The sequence below is a fragment of the Cynocephalus volans genome, chromosome 10 (assembly GCF_027409185.1).
Source record: "Cynocephalus volans isolate mCynVol1 chromosome 10, mCynVol1.pri, whole genome shotgun sequence".
NCBI lineage: Eukaryota > Metazoa > Chordata > Mammalia > Dermoptera > Cynocephalidae > Cynocephalus > Cynocephalus volans.
Window position 1 is genome coordinate 81,184,743 of NC_084469.1, and position 19,433 is coordinate 81,204,175.

Genomic DNA, 19,433 nt, shown 5'->3' on the forward strand with positions numbered 1-19,433 from the left:
TTGGGGTTCTTCGTTGGGGCAGCAGGGGACGTCTCCAGAGTGCCCAGCCCTAGTCCCCTCCTGCCCTCTGAGATGGGTTGGAGGTTCCGCTACTGCAGCCCTGCTTGGAGAATCCAACGTTGCGTTAAATATATGGATTATCCAAAAATTTCTGCAGCAATAGGGTGAGTTATTATTGATTCACAGAGCACGACAAAACATCGCTGCATGAATTAGCAAACAGCTGTTTCTAATTTGAGTTTAGAACGGTACACAGAGGAACTTGTTTCTCTGTTCACTCCTTTCATTTATAATGAATTTTAATCACCGCTACAGGTGAGAAAAATGTAGAAACAAGCTTGTATCTTGTGGAAGAAACAAAGGAGAGACAGATGCTAACAGATTTCCAGTCTGTGATAAAAGGGATGTTTTGGTACACTTTACATGTAATTAGAGCGCAGCTGTTTCCAGTCCCAGGTCCACGAACACGGCCGAATGTGGGCTCTGCGATCTCCAAAGGGAGTAAAGAAAAACAGTGATTCAACCCTGAAAGCATTTTGCTTTCTCTCAGTCGAGCAGAGTGCCCTTTGCGCCGGCCCTTGGTGGTGGTGTTTCGTGAAGCTCATGGAGATGACTTTGCAAGGCGCTAACTCCATGTGTAGACACGAGCAGGGAGATGGTGGGGTGTGGAAGAGGCCCTGCCAGGAAGCTGATGGAAGAACCTTCTAGACCCCCTCAGCTACGAGTGCCCAGTCCTTGCTGGCAGGAGTTGATCTCAATGCTCCTCTTCAGCAAGTTTGGTCACAGCTAGCTCTCGGGTGAGTTGATGAGTGTTGGCTTTTTTCTTTTCTTTTCTAGTCTGTTTAATTTCTGTAATAAAACTCGAGCTCAATTGCATTTTCAATATCAGTGCTAAGTAAATTTGTCTAAGGGATGGAGCAGCCTGCCAGGCTGTGTGTTCTGCGAGGTCAGAGGCTTCAAGGGGAAAGGCGGGTGCTTCCTCTTGTCTTGTGTGTCTGGCAGCCCTCGGAGATAGAGGCCCCGCAGGTGCTAGGGCAGGGGTGTTCTAGGTACTTCAGCCTCATCCCTCACCCCCTCCACCATGAGCCTGGGGACCCAAGTACAAGCCATGGCATGGCTACTGGTGCCTTAGTTTCTCCATCAGTGTTGTAAGAGTGTTGGGCTCAGTGGTCTTGAAGGCTCTTTTTAGTCTGATGGACTAGGAATGTAAATGGCAGGGGCCCTCTGGATCTTTATGCCAGTCAAGTTTCCTTTGCTTTGAAAACCATCTTCTGCAGAGGTAACTCTTGGTCCTTAACTTAGACCCTTGTGGTTACTAGTCAGGGCTCAGGGAGAAGGGACCCCTCATTGTCTCTTGTCCATAGACCCTTGTGGTTACTAGTCAGGGCTCAGGGAGAAGGGACCCCTCATTGTCTCTTGTCCATTCAAATCATCACAGCCATTGCCTGCCTCTCCTCTCCCCTCCCTCTCTGCCCTGAGACCACCTCGTGGTGAGCTGGGAGCCAGTATCCAGACTATTTTATATATTACAGAACATCTATCATATATAACATTTTACAAATATTCTCTTATTTCATCTGTATAGCAGTGCTATAGTTGTTATATTATCCCCATTTTACAGATGAGAAAACTGAAGCAAGTTTCTTCATCCATAAAACTGAGGGGCAGGGGCTGGTAATTAACTCATCCAAAGTCACACAGATACTAAGCGGTGGAGCTGTGAGTCTAAGCCCAGCTGCTGGCCTCTTTTAGCCACCAGGAAAACTCCACTGCCTTCAGGGCCCAGGACACTATGGATGGGGAAGGGAGCCCTGTGGATCTGGGTATGCAGGAGAGTGGGTGTCGCTGGTCCAAAGGGGGAGCCACAGCTCAGCTCCGTCATCGGCATGCTAGACACAGGCCCTGTGCCACCAGGTCTTCTTCTTCCTCAAGAAAATCCAGAGGTGAATGTGGATTTTTAAAAAACATTTGGATTTCCTGATTTATAATGTTGGCATTTTTACAAAATCACTGGTAACCTGATGGCCCCCAGACTGTCCAGGGGGAAGACAGCCATGGTGATCTGTGACCCCATTGTTCAGGTCATTATTCTCCCAGTCCAGCTGGCTGAGAGCCCTGGGCTGGGAGTCCAATTCCAGCTTTTCCATTTACCATCTGCTTTGTGACATCGGGATGTGACCTAACCTCTCTGTTCTGTTTCCTCATCTGTGGGGCAACCATGCAACGTACTGCGTAAATCCAGCTACTTCTGAGTGTGAGAGAGGAACACTAACTAATGGGAGGCTGGGTTCCATCTCAGGATGCCTGGGTACGTGGCACCCGGCTTACTTGTAATATGAGGAAAGTAACAGTAACAAAGCCACCATGACCACCACCACCATGCAGAGTTTCTCCAAATGTCAAATGGGATAATGGGTGTGAAGTGCTGTGTAAAATTTTAAATGCCACAGAGATGATGATTTACAACTAATGATAGTGGTGTAAGTTTTACTAAATACCTCCTTTATTTTCTTTAGCCCACATTTATTGAATGCTTAGCAGCATACATAGATTAACCACTTTGTAAGGTAGTCACTCTCATTATCCCCATCCTATAGGTGAGGAAATGGAGGCTCAGAGGAGGGCAGTCACTTGCCCGTGGTCACACAGCTAATGAATGGCAGCTCAGTCTGAGTCCTGAGCAAGCCCATACATGCTCTTACCCATGACTCCTGTATTTCCTCAGTGGTTGATGTCTCCCTGCAGTTGTCTGAGTCTCTTTATGCTTATGCTGATGTTTGGCTCCTTGGAAAGTTTATTAAGGGCCTTGATGGTGGCTATTTACTGTCACATGGCATTTCAGAACCCTCCAGACCTGGCTGGAAAAGGGCATGCCTGGCCATGGCTTTCAGTCTATCGGGCAGTCTCAGGGCTCTCAGAAGCTATGTGCCAAGTGTACCTTTGAGTTGGAGCAGAAGTTGGGATCCCACTTTTCCCCTACCAGGGCCAGCTAGGGAAGTCACCCCTGAGGGTAAGCTGCGGCCTCATTGGGGATGATATTATATCTGTAAGGAATTCTGAGCTCCCTGGAGGAGGGATGGGTGTATATGAGCTGCTATTGTTTTTTGGCTAGTAGCATAATTCTAATTCAAGATTTCAGGTAGAGCCGTGTCAGCTTCTGGTGGCCTTTGTGGTGCTCCTTGGCCTACCTCTGAGGACAAAACCTCCAACTACCTCCCTGTCCTTTCCCAGGGTGGACTTTTGATTTCCCAGGGGTTGGGCCTTTATCCTTTACACCACACCTTTATCTGTCGCTTTAGGAAAATCAAATCTAGGTGCAGTACTGACTACATCCATTAAAGTGATTTTTTTTCCCCTGTCTCTTTCAAAATACTTCAAAGCAGCCAAGGGTTGGTTTAGAGTTTAAACTTTAGACAGGAATTAATCAACAGAGAGGTAGGACAGATAACAGCATAAAAACCTAAGAATGCTGGGTACATTCTGTACCCTTCGGAGGATGAGGCATATAAAGCAGGCTCAACAAATATGTGCTGAATGAAAAACACCCAAACTAGGAGATAGCAGAGAGCTGGGATACTTACTACCTGGCATTCGTCATTCTGTACCCAGAGCAGACATCATTAACTGATCACAGACTCTTAGAGCTACAAAGGCTCTTAGAGACCTATTCATCTGATTCCCTTTCTCAAGAGTTGGGGAGGGCCGGCCCGTGGCTCACTCGGGAGAGTGCGGTGCTGATAACACCAAGGCCCCGGGTTCGGATCCCATATACAGATGGCCGGTTCGCTCACTGGCTGAGCGTGGTGCTGACAACACCAAGTCAAGGGTTAAGATCCCCTTACCGGTCATCTTTAAAAAAAAAAAAAAAAAAAGAGTTGGGGAAATGAAAGCACGATGAGGGGATATTCTTGTCTATGGTTACATCGTGCCAGACTCTGAACCTAGTCCAGTAGTGATCTCATCCACTGTGGCTCATGGCTTCACCCTCTGGGCTTGGGGTTTACTCTCTGAGTCATCCCCCCCCCCCTTTTTTTTTTTTTAAATGAAAGGTAGTGCACATTTGCAGCCAAGTAGTTTTATTAGCCTGCTTCCTGCTTGTAGAATGTAGGGGTCTGACAGAATTTGTTCATCTTGTATTCTCTCTGTCCTTTTCATTCTGTACTGGCAGTGTTTCTGCTGATATAAATTTTTCAAAAGTTGGGCCCACCCTGTGGCTCACTCGGGAGAGTGCGGCGCTGGGAGCGCAGTGGCGCTCCCGCCGCCGGTTCGGATCCTATATAGTGATGGCCGGTGCGCTCACTGGCTGAGCGCGGTGCGGATGACGCCAAGCCAAGGGTTGTGATCCCCTTACCGGTCACAAAAAAAAAAAAAGAAAAGAAAAAAAAAATTTTTTTTCAAAAGCCTTGTGGGTCTCCTGTGTATGTCATGGATATTTGCTCCATTAGACAAGAGGCACCTCCACAGATGATTTTTAGATAACCCTGTCTCTATCTTTGGCTTCTGCTGAAGTGGCTCCAAGGCAATACCTCCAAATTTCCTGGATGCTCTCTGGTTTGATCTAGGAGATCTGTGAGTTGAACCCTTAATCTCTTCAAAGAGACCTTTGGGTGACTCAGTAATCTTTCAATTTTTCTGAGATATTAGCAAAATGTACAGTCATCTCCTTAACTTTTTCTTTAGAGCATGCTTTCTTGAAAATAAATCTCTTAATTTTAATGTTTTTGCAGTCTGAAAATTTTCAACATTGTTAATTCCTGGTTTCTTTTTTTTAAAAGTTCTTCTCTCAATCTATCTTTTTTCCTTTTTTACTGTAAGTAGCAAGAAGAAAACAGGCCACCCCTTCAACATTGTATTTGGAAATCTCTTCAGCTAAATATCCAAGTTTATCCATTACTAGTCTTCTTCCCACATAACTGTGGGACACAATTCTACTAAACTTCCTGCCACTATATAACAATTCCTTTTCCTTCTGTTTCTAATAACATATTTTTCATTTTCTGATAAGACTTCACCATCAGTACCTTTAACATTCATATTTTTTTTAACAGTCTGTTTATGATGATTTAGGTATTTTCTGAGGTGAATTAGGTTTTCTCTAATGTGCCCATTACTTCCTTCTGAGTCTTTACTAACAGAGTCATTAACATCTATATTTCTATTAATCTGTTCAAGGCTATCTGGGCTTTAAAAAAATTATTCCCCTCAAATTCTTCCAACCTCTGGCCCCAGACCAATTCCACAGCCTCTTCCACACTGTCAGGTATTTGTTCTGGTAGCACCCCACTCCTGGTACCAAAATCTCTTTTAGTTTTCTATTGATGCTGTAACAAATTACCATAAACATACTGGCTTAAAACAGCAAAACTTTATAATCTTACAGTTCTGAAGGTCAGAAGTCTGACACAGATTGTCACTGGGCTAAAATCAAGGTGTCAGCAGGGCTGCATTCCTTTCTGGAGGCTCTAGGGGAGAATCCATTTTCTTACCTTTCCAGTTTTTAGAGGCTGTCCACATTCCTTGGCTTATGGCCCTCTTCCATCTTCAAAACCAACAATTGCTGGTTGGGTTCTTCTCATATTGCATCACTCCAACCTCTTCTTCCTACCTCTTCCATATTTAAGGGCCCTTGTGATTATGATGGACCCACTCAGATAATCCAGGGTAATCTCTTTATCTTAAGACCAGCTGATCAGCAACTTTAATTCCATTTTACCATGTAACATATATTTGTAGGTTCTGGGGGTTAAGACACTGACATCTTTGGGGGAATCATTATAGTGCCCACCACAATCTCCAAGTTTGGTTTTGCACTGGCTATTTAAGCAGTCTGCTCTACCCACCATCCAGTGAGGAAAGAGGGCAGCTGCATTCATTGGTGCTGGGCATCAGACCAAGCCTGGCCTGGTCATCCACCACTGACTTTGTCCACTTTAGGGCATGACTTTGCCTTAGCAGCAGGTGGGTTGTAAAGCTTGTACCTCCACCTGGCTCAGGCCACAGGGTCTGGCACTGTGCTTGTGTATGGTGGGCCTCAAAAAGTGAGGGAGCAGCTGCTATAGTGGGAGGGGCCCCGAACTGGCACCAGGGCCTGGGGAAGCAGTACAGTGTAATGGCAAGCAAGAGGGTGGGGGGTGGGGGGGTTCTGCCACTTGCTATCTCTGTGTATTCAGAAGTTTCGTTTCTTCTTGGAGCCTCAGTTTGCACAGTTATAAGAAAGGGGGATGTTAATAGCACCCACCTAATATGGATGTTGTGAGAATCAATTAAGAAAATGCTGGAAAAGTACCCAGCCTCTAGAAAATGTGTCATAAACAGTAACTACCATAATTATATATGAGTTTAGTCCTGGATCTGCCTGTTATTTGCTGTGTTGCCTCAGTTTCCCCATCAGTGAAATAAGATGACTGGAGATCTGTGCACCCTCTCTTGCTGCCCACACACTGATATTAGTTTTACATGCAAAGATGTAATTGAGTTGAGGAATATTCTGGGATGGATGGTCAGCTCTGGCAGCAGGTGTCTGAATGCCCCCCTGGGCCTAGTTTGAGCCTGGATTCTACCTCTGGGCCTGAGTTCCTGGTGGACACTGAGCCAGTGAGAACACCCCAGCCAGCCTGGGAACTCTAGCCTGTCTTCTATTTGGCCTTCACACCATGGGATCTAGGCCCCCAGTCTGGCCTGCAGGTTTGCTGTGAGGGGAGCTTGGGGCTTCTCAGGGAAGCCTGCATCATATTTTGCTGGAAGCAGCCCTGGGAAAGGGCCTCAGAGGTTGCCCAGTCCACTCATGTCATAGAGGTGGTGGCTCAGAAAGGGAAGATGACTTCCCTAAAGCCCCCCAGCAACAGGAGTCCTGACTCCCAGAATCATGTGCCCTCTGCTGCAGCAGGTTTCCAGGGGGGTACACGGGAGGAATGGGTGCAGATTTGGAGTTTCCCAAGAAGAGAGCGGGAATCCTCCCAGATGCCTCCCCTAAGCTGGATTTGCGTCATTCCATGTCTGGAAAGCCACCTGTTTAGGTTCTGGCTGCCTCCATGGGAAGCACAATCTGTGGTGTGCCCTGAAGCACATTCATGTCTTGCAGCTCTTGTCACCTGGGGCTCTGCAGGACATTGCTCTGCCCTCCTGGGATGCCCAGCCTGCTTTGTGCCCACTTTGGACAGGCCTGACAGTTGGCTGGGGTTGAAACTGACCTCTCTGGCTGCAGACTCCTCTCCAGACCACAACACAGCTCCACGGTACCTGCCAAGTCCTGTTTGTGGGGATCCTGCCCCAAAGCCTCATGTCTCAGAGAGGCTGGGTAGCTCCTTTCTTGGAGGAGGAAACCTGATGGTTAAAAGCTCCTTCTCTAGCACAGGGAGTCAGGAGACTCCTTTCACCAGTTTGCTCAGTGTCCTTTGACCATTCCATTCCCACATACCTCTGCTCATGGCAGACATCACCAGTTGATTTCAGCTCTCATTTCTTCTAAGCCCGGACCTGTCCTCAGAATTTTTCTGAATACAGTGCTCTAGGCAACCACTACCAATTTGCTACCTCTGTAAGTTCTCTCCTCTCTCTGGGCCTCAGCTTCTCTGTTCATGTGGGATTGGAGTAGATGGTTCCTGAGTCTAGGGTCCCATTTCTCTGAGCTTGGGCAAGGGCCACAGTGGTTCCCATTCCTGGAGCTCTGGATGAGGGGAGAGGGGAGGCTCTGTCTGGTGCACTCCAGAACTTTGTCCTATGGGAAACTTGTCTCCTTGGCAATTTTAATTTTTCCAAAAAACTAGATGAGTTGCAAGGAAACCTTCTCGGGCTTAATGAAGAATTGTCAGGCCTTTTTGTGACTCTCATGAAGACAATCTGGATGGCTGGGTACTTTGCAAGATGATCTTTATATTCATCTGGAAGGGACTAGGACAGCATGAATTCCAGCTTCCCATGTGAGAGCAGAGGCAGCTAAGGCCCAGGCCTCCTGATAGACTGTCCAACCCTCCTAACACATCTCCCATAGGCACCTTTCTTTAAGTTGGCCTCTCCTTTGCATATCTGGAATGTCTGTGGGGCAGGGCCAACGTGTATGCACTTGAGTGACCCCACAGCATCCAGCACAGTCCCAGACACAGGAGACACTTGTGAACTTGGATGGAAGCTTTACTCCTGAGGCTGGCTCAGCTCTTGTCCCCTCTGGACGCTGATGGTCATTTTTCTTCACACAGATGGAACTGCCCAGACCAGGAATGTTCTAGAAACATGGAACTTCCTGGGCCTCAGCTGTCTTCACCCTCCCACCCAATGGAGGGAGCCCTCCAGTGTTATTCAGGGCTGTATAGCTTCGGTGATAGGGGGTTCACTTCCTCCTCAGTCTATGCCTACAAGCAGCCTCCTATTCCTCCCCCCACCCGCCCATTGCAGGAAGGTCCCCCTTTTGGCTCACTCCTGTATGGGGGCTAGCCACTCTCCCACCTAGGTCGGAGCACCTCCTCTGGCAGTCCGACCTTGATTCTCTGGGACAGAAGGAGCCGTGAGCTGTGCCTCCCAGCCCTCCTGGGTGGCTGCTTCACGCTGCTTCGCCCAGGTAAGGTGCAAACAAGGCTCTCTGGACTGCTGCAGCATCAGCCCGCTGAAATCATGTCCTGTACTGCAGTGTCACTGTGTGTGACCATGTGAGCTTCGGATCCACCCGGCTCTTTCTGCCGCTGACGTATTCTGAAGCCCAGTCAATGTTCTTTCTTAATTTAATTTTTATCAAAATTTCTCCCCTTTTTATGCTTGTTTTGGTTCTCTTTCTGCAGCAGACGGTAAAAGCCTCATATAACCCATTTCCTACCAGGTCTTTTTGCAGGATTAATCATTTTTAAATGACTTTAATCTCTGTTTTGAAAGTGATTTTTCTACTCATTTTCTTACATTTCTTTGATTGTACTTATTCTGCAGGGAGGGGGACACCAAGGGTCTGGCATTAGTCACTGCACCCCCCACTTGATTTTCTCATGTGGCAGCCCCTCTACCCGAAGGTGGGAGGCAGTGTAGTGTTTTGGGCGAGAGCACCGACTGAATAGGGCTAAGTGGGTTTATAATCTGGCTGTACTGCCTACTAGCTGTGTGGCATTGGGCAAGTTACTCAGCCTCTCTGTGCCCTGGTTTTCTCACCTGTAAATGGAAATTTTAATAATATTACCTATCTCACTGGGCTGTTGAGAGGATTGAATGTAAACTCTTAGGAGAATGCCTGGCACTTATTAGAATCTATACAAGTATTTACTTGAAAACAAAAACGTAGCTGGTTGAGCAGGACTTTCCTTGAACCTATCTTCTCTCTGAATTCTGGAATGTTTGGGTCGAAGGGGACCTTGGGATTGCCTTCACACCGTTTGCACCCCTCCCTTCCCTTTCTGCACATCTGCCAGAGGGCGTGTGCTGCCATGGTGTCTACCCGTCAGCGTGAGGAGAGGGTTATTGCTGTAAGAAAAGGAACCTCTTCCTCTACTGACACCCCTGCAAATACCTCAGATCTGGCCCCAGCTCATCTCTCTAGCCTGCTTCTAGAGCACGTAGCTAAGTGCCCCCAAAGCCAAATGCATGGAGGGGTTGGGGTGGCAGCAGCTACGGTTGAATGTTATTTGAATAAAAGGCTTTAAACAGGGCAATCAGAGTTTGGGACTTTATATGTCAACATGCCCATTCCCCCTGATTGGGCCTTTTCATTTTCAGGAGCCTTATTTTCATTTCAATTCAGATGATTATAATCTCAGCAGTTGCTCAGTTTGTTGCTCCCAGAATGATATGCTTTGCTTTAGTTTCGAAACTTGTTTGCAGAAAAATAAAGCCAATCAGCCAGTCCCGCAATGAACCTTGGGTACTCTGGAGCTGGGCAGGTTAAGATTCCCCTTTTCAAAGCCTGGTGGGTGAATGACTGGTGTAGGGCCTGGGGATTGGGTCCCACACTACTAGGAGATACAATCTGACCAACCACCACTGGGGCATCTGGCTGTGCTGTGTACAGGGGGCAAGTTTCTCACCTCCCTGAACCTCAGCTTTCTCACCTCAAAAATGGGGTGTTACTGGAGAACCAAATATGGTTGTTGCACAGATTAGAAGTACTTAATTGCAACAATAGACATACTTAGTATGGTGCTGGCATCTGAGATATGCTCAATAAATGTAGCTGCTAATATTAACCCTAGTGGTACTAATTAGTACTAATTATTGTTATTGGCAAAATAATGCTTTTGTTCAAGTTATATTGAAGCTGGTTTGCATATCATGAAATTCACTTGTTTTAAGCGACCAATTCAGCGTCTCTTTAGTAAGTTTACAGAGCTATGCAACCCTCACCACAGTCTAGTTTTAGAGCATTTCCATTATCTCAGAAAGATCCCTCTTGCCTGTTTGCAGTCAATCCCTGCTCCCACCTCCAGCCTCCGGCAACCACTAATCTGCTTTCTGTCTCTACAGATGTGCCTTTTCTGGATATTTCACATCAATGGAATAATAGTGCTTTTTCACACTAATTCTTTTCATCCACTACTCACAATGATTCTATTTTTTTCAGATGCACAAACTGAGTGCAGTCATAGTGCAGTCCTCTGCCCTCTGGTACCAGGTGGCGTGAAGGGTTTGGGAGCAAACGCACCCTGGCAGAAGTGCTCGTCTACACTTGTCCTGTGGGCAGGGAGCCTTCCTGGTTTCAGTTGTCCAGTTGTTGAGTATACTACATGCATCGGTCATCAAGTGGGTTCCATTGAGCTCCTGCACCTCTCTGGGCCTTGGTGGGCTCCTCTTTGAAATACAGACCACAGGATGATGCCAGCCACCCTTAAAAGGAAGGAGATCAAGACCCATCTACCCTGGAGGTTTTACGGTCGGGCCCCCTCTCCCTTTCTTTACTATGCAGGTGTAGTCTTAGTTGACTGTTTAACCTGTGGAAGATGGTCCACACCCATGTCATGGTTAAGGGTTCTGAATGTGGACAGTCCTAGTATCAGTCATGGTGCTGTCATTTCCCAGAGTAAGTCACTGAGGCTGTGCCTCAGTTTCCTCATCTGTGCAGTGGGAGTAGCCCTGGCTCCACCTCACTTGGGGTTGTGAGAAAGCACTTAGTAGAGCACTGGGCACACAGGAAGTTCTCTGTGGCAACTTGAAGGAATCTGAGCTAAGACATCAAAATAATTAAAAACCTGTTGAACCTGGCTGGGGGCAGGGACTGGGCAGGTCCCCCAGCTGCCCCAGCTCCAGCCATCTCCTCCCTCGGGTCCCTTTTGTCTGTGCCCTGCGGAGCCAGCTGGCAAGAGCTGGGAATTAGCAGGCAGGGGCTCGGGTGCTTACCGCTGCATCTAATCTGGGGAGTTGGCAGCGGCTGCGTCCTTCTCTTCTGAAGGGCCCGAAATGTGAGGCCCCCAGGGGAGAAGGCACCCTTGCTCCAGGAGGGTGTTCCAAGAGGTGCCCATGCTGGGCTGGGTGACTGGGCTTTGGAGGCGGGGAGCTGCTGGGAGACTTGGAGCCGGGAGCTTTGAGAGCGGCATCCACCCAGGCTCAGCAGTGCCTGCAGTGCCAGCTTTGGGCAGGAGGATCTTCCTTCACATGGTCAGATCTGGGGGATGGGAGGGCAAGGGACGGTGGGTGGCGCCTAGCACCTGCCATGGGGGACCTCCCAAGACCCTGCAGTTGGCCCTTATTATCTCTTAAAGTCTGTGGTTGGCCTGGGCCAGCAGAGGCAGCTGCAGGGAGAGCTTTGTATGGGAAGCCTGGATGTGTGATTGTGTGCGAATGTGATGGTGTGCGTTTGAGTGTATGGGTGAGTGCATGTATATGACTGTGTGCATGTATGTTTGTTAGTATGAGTGTTAGTGGGAGTGTATGGGAGTGAAAGTGTGAATGGAAGTGTGTGTGAGAGTATGTTGTGAGTGTGTGTACATCTTTAAGTGTGTGTGTGGGTTGTGGGAGCACGTGTGTGTACACGCATGTTAGTGTGTGTGCTGGTGCTCACCTGTGCTGGGAATGTGGTGCACCTGCCCCTTCCCTTCCTGAAGGACTGGCTGCGTCTCGGCCAAGGTTACATCTGGGTTACGTCTATGAGGCTTTTCTGAAGACTTAAACTGGGCTGGCTGGGGCTGGAGAGGCGGAGGCGGTGGTTTCTTTCCTCGGGGTTACAAGAGCAAGGTCAGCACAGCCGAATCTGAGCTTTTGTTTGTCTCTCCCCTACCCACAGCAGCCTGCGGTCTGTTTCATTCATTATTAAGTTTTAAATCCACCCGACTAGAAACTTGAGCCTCGGGACTCACTCCCTACTTGGGCTGGCTTCCTTCGAACCCTGCCGGGGAACTTTACCGGCTTCTTTTGCTGCGTCCTGAGTGCCTTTGTTTTCCCAGAAACAGCCAGCTCTTAGGCTTGTTTAGTTTTCCTCTGAGGCTGGACAGTGAAGGTCAGGGTGGGGGGCAAGGTCCTGTCCATGGGGAGGGTGGGACATCCTGAAGTCTGTGCAGGAGAGCCTCTTCCTGGCCTTCATGGTGGAGTTAAGGGCCCACCTGGCTCTGAGATCTGTGTCCATCTGGATCTTGATCCATCCTGTAATCACCATCACCATCTCCCAGGGTCCCAGGTGGGCTTGGGGTGAATCCAGGGGTGGAGAGGAAACAAAGAAAACAACCCCCATGTGGATGGTCTGAGCTGGGAAACCCACAGGCACTTCTTCAGTGCCCTTGGCTTACTTCCCATCTGAGTGTACAGTGATGTCATATGCCCTGTGATTTCACACCTATTATGTCTTGTCTGCTACCTGAGACAGCAGTTTCCAGCTTCATCAGCGCCCCCATCCCCAAAGGATGGGATAGAGCTGATTAAGTAAGAGGTATTTTTTTTTTCCATGCAACATGTTGTCTATTCCTGTAAGGATCAATGGATTTCCCTCTCCAGGTTTAGGAGTTAGAGGGGAGTTGACTTCCAGGTGCTGATCAGGTGATGGGACTTGTCTTCCTTCTGGCCTATGGGACTAATGGTCTGTGAGGTCATTTCCAGGGATTTTGTCCAGGATGCCCCTCCTCGCCCCAGCAGGGACATGGCCGAGAGCCTCACCTCCAGTGGGGAGTACCACCCCCAACCAGGCCCAGGCAGGTGTTGCGGAGGGAAAAGGCATTTCCCCTCCATATCCTGCCACCCCTCTGCCGCCCCTCTGCCGCATCCTCTGCAGATGGGAAGGTCCTCATGTCCACTTGCTTCCGGCCCCCCGTCCCTCCCCGCAGACTCCCCCTGCAGCAGTTGGACAGCTGCACAGCCTCAGCCTGTGAGCTGTCGAGAAGCTGGCTCTGTCCTTGTTTCTTGGCAGCACTGGGAATTGCCTCTAATCTCCTCTCTGCCTTTCCCCTGCAGATGGTGATGACGACCCACAACTCTCCTGGGTGGCCTCGTCTCCCTCCAGCAAGGATGTTGCGTCACCCACGCAGATGATCGGAGATGGTTGTGACCTCGGCCTCGGTGAGGAGGAAGGGGGCACAGGCCTGCCGTACCCTTGCCAGTTCTGCGACAAGTCCTTCATCCGCCTGAGCTACTTGAAGAGGCACGAGCAGATCCACAGCGACAAGCTGCCGTTCAAGTGCACCTACTGCAGCCGCCTCTTCAAGCACAAGAGGAGCCGCGACCGGCACATCAAGCTGCACACAGGTGACAAGAAGTACCACTGTCACGAGTGCGAAGCTGCCTTCTCCCGCAGCGACCACCTCAAGATCCACCTGAAGACCCACAGCTCCAGCAAGCCCTTCAAGTGCACTGTCTGCAAGCGCGGCTTCTCCTCCACCAGCTCGCTGCAGAGCCACATGCAAGCCCACAAGAAGAACAAGGAGCATCTGGCCAAGTCAGAGAAGGAAGCCAAGAAGGACGACTTCATGTGTGACTACTGCGAGGACACCTTCAGCCAGACAGAGGAGCTGGAGAAACACGTGCTCACCCGCCACCCCCAGCTCTCTGAGAAGGCAGACCTGCAGTGTATCCACTGCCCAGAGGTCTTCGTTGATGAGAACACGCTGCTTGCCCACATCCACCAAGCCCACGCCAACCAGAAACACAAGTGCCCCATGTGCCCTGAGCAGTTCTCCTCAGTGGAGGGTGTCTATTGCCACTTGGACAGCCACCGGCAGCCCGACTCCAGCAACCACAGTGTCAGTCCTGATCCTGTGCTGGGCAGTGTGGCCTCCATGAGCAGTGCCACACCTGATTCTAGCGCCTCCGTGGAGCGTGGCTCCACCCCGGACTCCACCCTGAAGCCACTGAGGGGGCAGAAAAAGATGCGGGATGATGGGCAGGGCTGGGCCAAGGTGGTCTACAGCTGCCCCTATTGTTCTAAGCGGGACTTTAACAGCCTGGCCGTGTTGGAGATTCACCTGAAAACCATCCATGCAGATAAGCCCCAGCAGAGCCACACGTGCCAGATCTGCCTGGACGCCATGCCCACTCTCTACAACCTCAACGAGCATGTCCGCAAGCTGCACAAGAACCATGCCTACCCTGTGATGCAGTTTGGCAACATCTCCGCCTTCCACTGCAACTACTGCCCTGAGATGTTCGCCGACATTAACAGCCTGCAGGAGCACATACGCGTCTCCCACTGTGGTCCCAACAACAATCCACCGGATGGCAATAACGCCTTCTTCTGCAACCAGTGCTCCATGGGCTTCCTGACTGAGTCCTCCCTCACCGAGCACATCCAGCAGGCCCACTGCAGTGTGGGCAGTGCCAAACTGGAGTCTCCGGTTGTGCAGCCCACGCAGTCCTTCATGGAGGTCTATTCCTGCCCCTACTGCACCAACTCGCCCATCTTCGGCTCCATCCTGAAGCTCACCAAGCACATCAAGGAGAACCATAAGAACATTCCGCTGGCCCACAGCAAGAAGTCCAAGGCAGAGCAGAGCCCAGTCTCGTCTGACGTTGAGGTGTCTTCTCCGAAGCGGCAGCGGCTCTCAGCGAGTGCCAACTCCATCTCCAATGGCGAGTATCCCTGTAATCAGTGCGACCTCAAGTTCTCCAACTTTGAGAGCTTCCAGACCCACCTGAAGCTGCACCTGGAGCTGCTGCTACGGAAGCAAGCATGCCCACAGTGCAAAGAGGACTTTGACTCTCAGGAGTCCCTCCTGCAGCACTTGACAGTGCATTACATGACCACGTCGACCCACTATGTGTGTGAGAGCTGTGACAAGCAGTTCTCCTCGGTGGACGACCTGCAGAAGCACCTGCTGGACATGCACACCTTTGTGCTGTACCACTGCACCCTGTGTCAAGAGGTCTTTGACTCCAAGGTGTCCATCCAGGTGCACTTGGCGGTGAAGCACAGCAATGAGAAGAAGATGTACCGTTGCACAGCCTGCAACTGGGACTTCCGCAAAGAGGCTGACCTGCAGGTGCATGTCAAACACAGTCACCTGGGCAACCCAGCCAAGGCACACAAGTGCATCTTCTGCGGGGAGACCTTCAGCACAGAGGTGGAGCTACAGTGCCACATCACCACGCACAGCAAGAAATACAACTGCAAGTTCTGCAGCAAGGCCTTCCACGCCATCATCCTGCTGGAGAAGCACCTGCGGGAGAAGCACTGTGTGTTTGATGCCACCACCGAGAATGGCACGGCTAACGGGGTGCCCCCAGCAGCCAGCAAGAAGGCCGAGCCTGCTGACCTGCAGGGCATGCTGCTTAAGAACCCCGAGGCTTCCAACAGCCACGAGGCAAGTGAGGATGATGTGGATGCGTCAGAGCCCATGTATGGCTGTGATATCTGTGGGGCAGCCTACACCATGGAGGTACTGCTGCAGAACCACCGGCTGCGGGACCACAACATCCGGCCAGGCGAGGACGACGGCTCACGCAAGAAGGCCGAGTTCATCAAGGGCAGTCACAAGTGCAACGTCTGCTCACGGACTTTCTTCTCAGAGAACGGGCTGCGGGAGCACCTGCAGACGCACCGGGGCCCTGCCAAGCACTACATGTGTCCCATCTGCGGCGAGCGCTTCCCCTCGCTGCTGACGCTCACTGAGCACAAGGTGACCCACAGCAAGAGCCTGGACACGGGCACCTGTCGCATTTGCAAGATGCCCCTGCAGAGTGAGGAGGAGTTTATTGAGCACTGCCAGATGCACCCTGACCTGCGCAACTCACTCACAGGCTTCCGCTGTGTGGTCTGCATGCAGACGGTCACATCCACGCTCGAGCTCAAGATCCACGGCACCTTCCACATGCAGAAGCTGGCAGGCAGCTCGGCTGCATCCTCCCCCAATGGCCAGGGGCTGCAGAAGCTCTACAAGTGTGCCCTATGCCTCAAGGAGTTCCGCAGCAAGCAGGACCTGGTGAAGCTCGATGTCAATGGGCTCCCCTATGGCCTCTGCGCTGGGTGCATGGCCCGCAGTGCCAACGGACAGGTGGGTGGCCTGGCCCCACCCGAGCCCGCAGACAGACCCTGTGCTGGCCTTCGCTGCCCCGAGTGCAGCGTCAAGTTCGAGAGTGCCGAGGACCTGGAGAGCCACATGCAGGTGGACCACCGTGACCTCACGCCAGAGACCAGTGGGCCCCGAAAAGGCGCCCAGACGTCGCCAGTGCCCCGGGTAAGTGCAGCTTACCTGATCCTGCCCCCTGCTCCTTGGGACTCCACTGATTCCCATAGGAGCTACACACCCTGAGTGCCATATTTTGTGGTGGGGTCCCCTTTAGTAGCATAGGGAAGCAGCGCTGTCGTGTGGTGGCTAAGCACATCTGCTCTGCAGTAGAGTCCCTGAGTTTGAACCCCAGTGTTGCCTTTTCCTTTCCAGCTGTGTGACACATTATTGATCTCTCTGGGCCTCATTTGTCAATTGCTCATCTGTACAATGGGACTAATAATTACCTCAACCTCATGGAATTGCTGTAAGGGGCAAATGACATTATGCCATGGCTGACACACAGGGAGTGCTCCATAAGTGATGGCTGTCATTTTTGCACTTAATGAGGGCTCAATCATGCTAGCTGTCATCACCAGCTGATATTATTATCATCAACAGCATCATTATAGTTAGTGAAGTAACTGGTGTGTGGAAGGCCCTTAGAAATGGTTCCAATCACTGTTATCATTAATGATTGATTAAGTCATTCATTTGTCAAAGTTTTCCTGAGCACCCATTATGTTTGGAGGAGCCTGGGAGCCAAGGAGAACCAGAAATGGACCCTGCCTTGAGGGCTTACAGACCAGGGGAGCTACAGGCCTATAGCAAGTGGCTCTCAGTGAGGTGGGGAAGTCCTAGCTATAGGTGGCCCTGGGTAACAGGGGCTGAGGGGCACCCCATGGTGGGCCTGGTACCTGCATGGCCCTCGAGTGTCAGACAGCCCAGGCCCAGGGATTCCCACTGAGTCTGTGTTGTCTGTTTCCAGACTGAGGATGTGCCAAGGATCTCAGGAGTTATCTTTCCCTCGAGGGCCACTGCTGGTGCCACTGGCATGGGGGAAGGATTTGGGGAAGGGCCACCTGCCACAGGTGCCTGCTAGAACACAGGGATGTTTGCTGAGGGTGTTGGGCCTCAGGATCAGAACCGGGGCCTGAGACTCTGGGATTTTGAGGGGGTGAGGGAGAGAGCAGGAGAGAAGGAGGGCCACAGAGAGTGAAGGGAGAATCCCACCATAGAAGGCACCTTAGAGGCCTCCGGCCCAGCCCCCTACTGTTACAGCTCGGCCCACTGAGGCCTGGCGAGCCAGAGGTCACCTGTCTGGGGAGAGGAATGCCTGAATGAGGATAGAGCCATGTGTCCGGCTGGAGCCTGAGACTTTTCTTCAAAGTCTTGTCTGGAGTGGAGAGCTCCTTTTAGGGGCTGTGACACCCCACCTCTCAGGGTCTTCTGACTGAGCCAGGCCTCCAAACAAGGGTCCAGTAGGACACCCTTCCAAGGTCTTGAGCAGGGCACTGGTCACTGCTCTCCAGCTCTGTCCCCTGAGCCTCAGTTTGCTGGCTGGCTGGGGTGATGTGGGGGCTGGTGTGGGTGGTCTTTGGGAGTGTTTGGGCCCTGGAGTCAGATGGCCTGGGTTAACATTACCCTCTCCCAGTATCCAGTTGTTTGTTGTCCTCTCTGGGCCTCTGTCCTCCCCTGTAAAGCCAGAGGGTAATAACAATGGTAATTCATAGTGATAGTAATAGTAGTAATAGTAATAAAACTGGAAATAGTAATGCTATCTACGGAGCTGCCATCACCAGGGAGGCACTGGGGGCCTTTCTGCTTTTTTTTTTTTTTTTTTTTTTTAAATTTTATTTTGTCGATATACATTGTAGCTGATTATTGCTCCCCATCACCAAGACCTCCCTCCCTTCTCCCTCCCCCCCCCCACAACAATGTCCTTTCTGTTTGCTTGTCGTATCAACTTCAAATAATTGTGGTTGTTATATCTTCTTCCCCCCCCCCCCGGCTTGTGTGTGTGTGTGTGTGTGTGTGTGTGTGTGTGTGTGTGTGTGTGAATTTATATATTAATTTTTAGCTCCCACCAGTAAGTGAGAACATGTGGTATTTCTCTTTCTGTGCCTGACTTGTTTCACTTAATATAATTCTCTCAAGGTCCATCCATGTTGTTGCAAATGGCAGTATTTCATTCATTTTTATAGCTGAGTAGTGGGACTGCAAAATGGTGCAGCCTCTATGGAAAATGGTATGGAGGTTCCTCAAACAATTGCAGATAGATCTACCATACGACCCAGCTATCCCACTGCTGGGAATATACCCAGAGGAATGGAAATCATCAAGTCGAAGGTATACCTGTTCCCCAATGTTTATCGCAGCCCTCTTTACAATAGCCAAGAGTTGGAACCAGCCCAAATGCCTTTCTGCTTTTTAACCAGCGTCTGCTCTGATTGGTCAGTGCCTGCTACTCCTCGGTTGTTGAATATTGTGACAGTTTCTGGGGCTGACCTCAGCGTTTTGCTCCGAGGTTTAAAGGAGTAAAGGAAGCGCTGTGTACACAGTAAACATCGCTTGTTATTTTTTCCATTTATGTTAACAATCACACTTGTTGAGAGGTAAGGGTGTGCCAGGCACTTTATAGCTGTTTAACCCTTATCACACTCAGTTTGCAAGTGAGGAAACTGAGGCATAACATAGTGGAGTCATTTGCCCCGAGGCCTCAGTTTTCAAGAGGCAGAGAGGGGATTCGAACCCAGGCAGTCAGTGTCTGGTGCCACAGCCGTGATCTTGATTAACACTCTACCCAGCAACCTCGGAGCCTATCCTGGCTGCAAGGGAATTGAGACTGGCTGGGATGGGGTCCAGGGTGGTTGTGCCCCATGCTCAGGCTGTGGGACAGTGTGGCTGGGCTGGGCCCCCACACCCTTTCTCCTGGGTACACCCCAGCCTGATCATGCCTCCCTTTGGCATTGCTCACCGCTGTGCTGGGGAGTTCCTGATGGCCATGGAGCTGCTTCTAGTGTCTCTAAAGCCTTGGGCTATTTGAGTCCCACACTTCTCCCC

The 19,433-nt window shown here is 50.5% G+C and overlaps 1 protein-coding gene across 6 annotated transcripts in view; it reads left to right on the forward strand.

Moving 5' to 3' along the window:
• Positions 1-19,433, forward strand: part of ZNF423 (zinc finger protein 423) — a 325,449-nt gene that overhangs the window by 176,879 nt on the left and 129,137 nt on the right. For all 6 annotated transcript variants that reach the window (XM_063110329.1, XM_063110335.1, XM_063110333.1 and 3 more), the window contains one exon: positions 13,345-16,559. In XM_063110329.1, the coding sequence (XP_062966399.1) occupies positions 13,345-16,559 (3,215 nt within the window). The remainder of the gene's footprint in view (positions 1-13,344; positions 16,560-19,433) is intronic.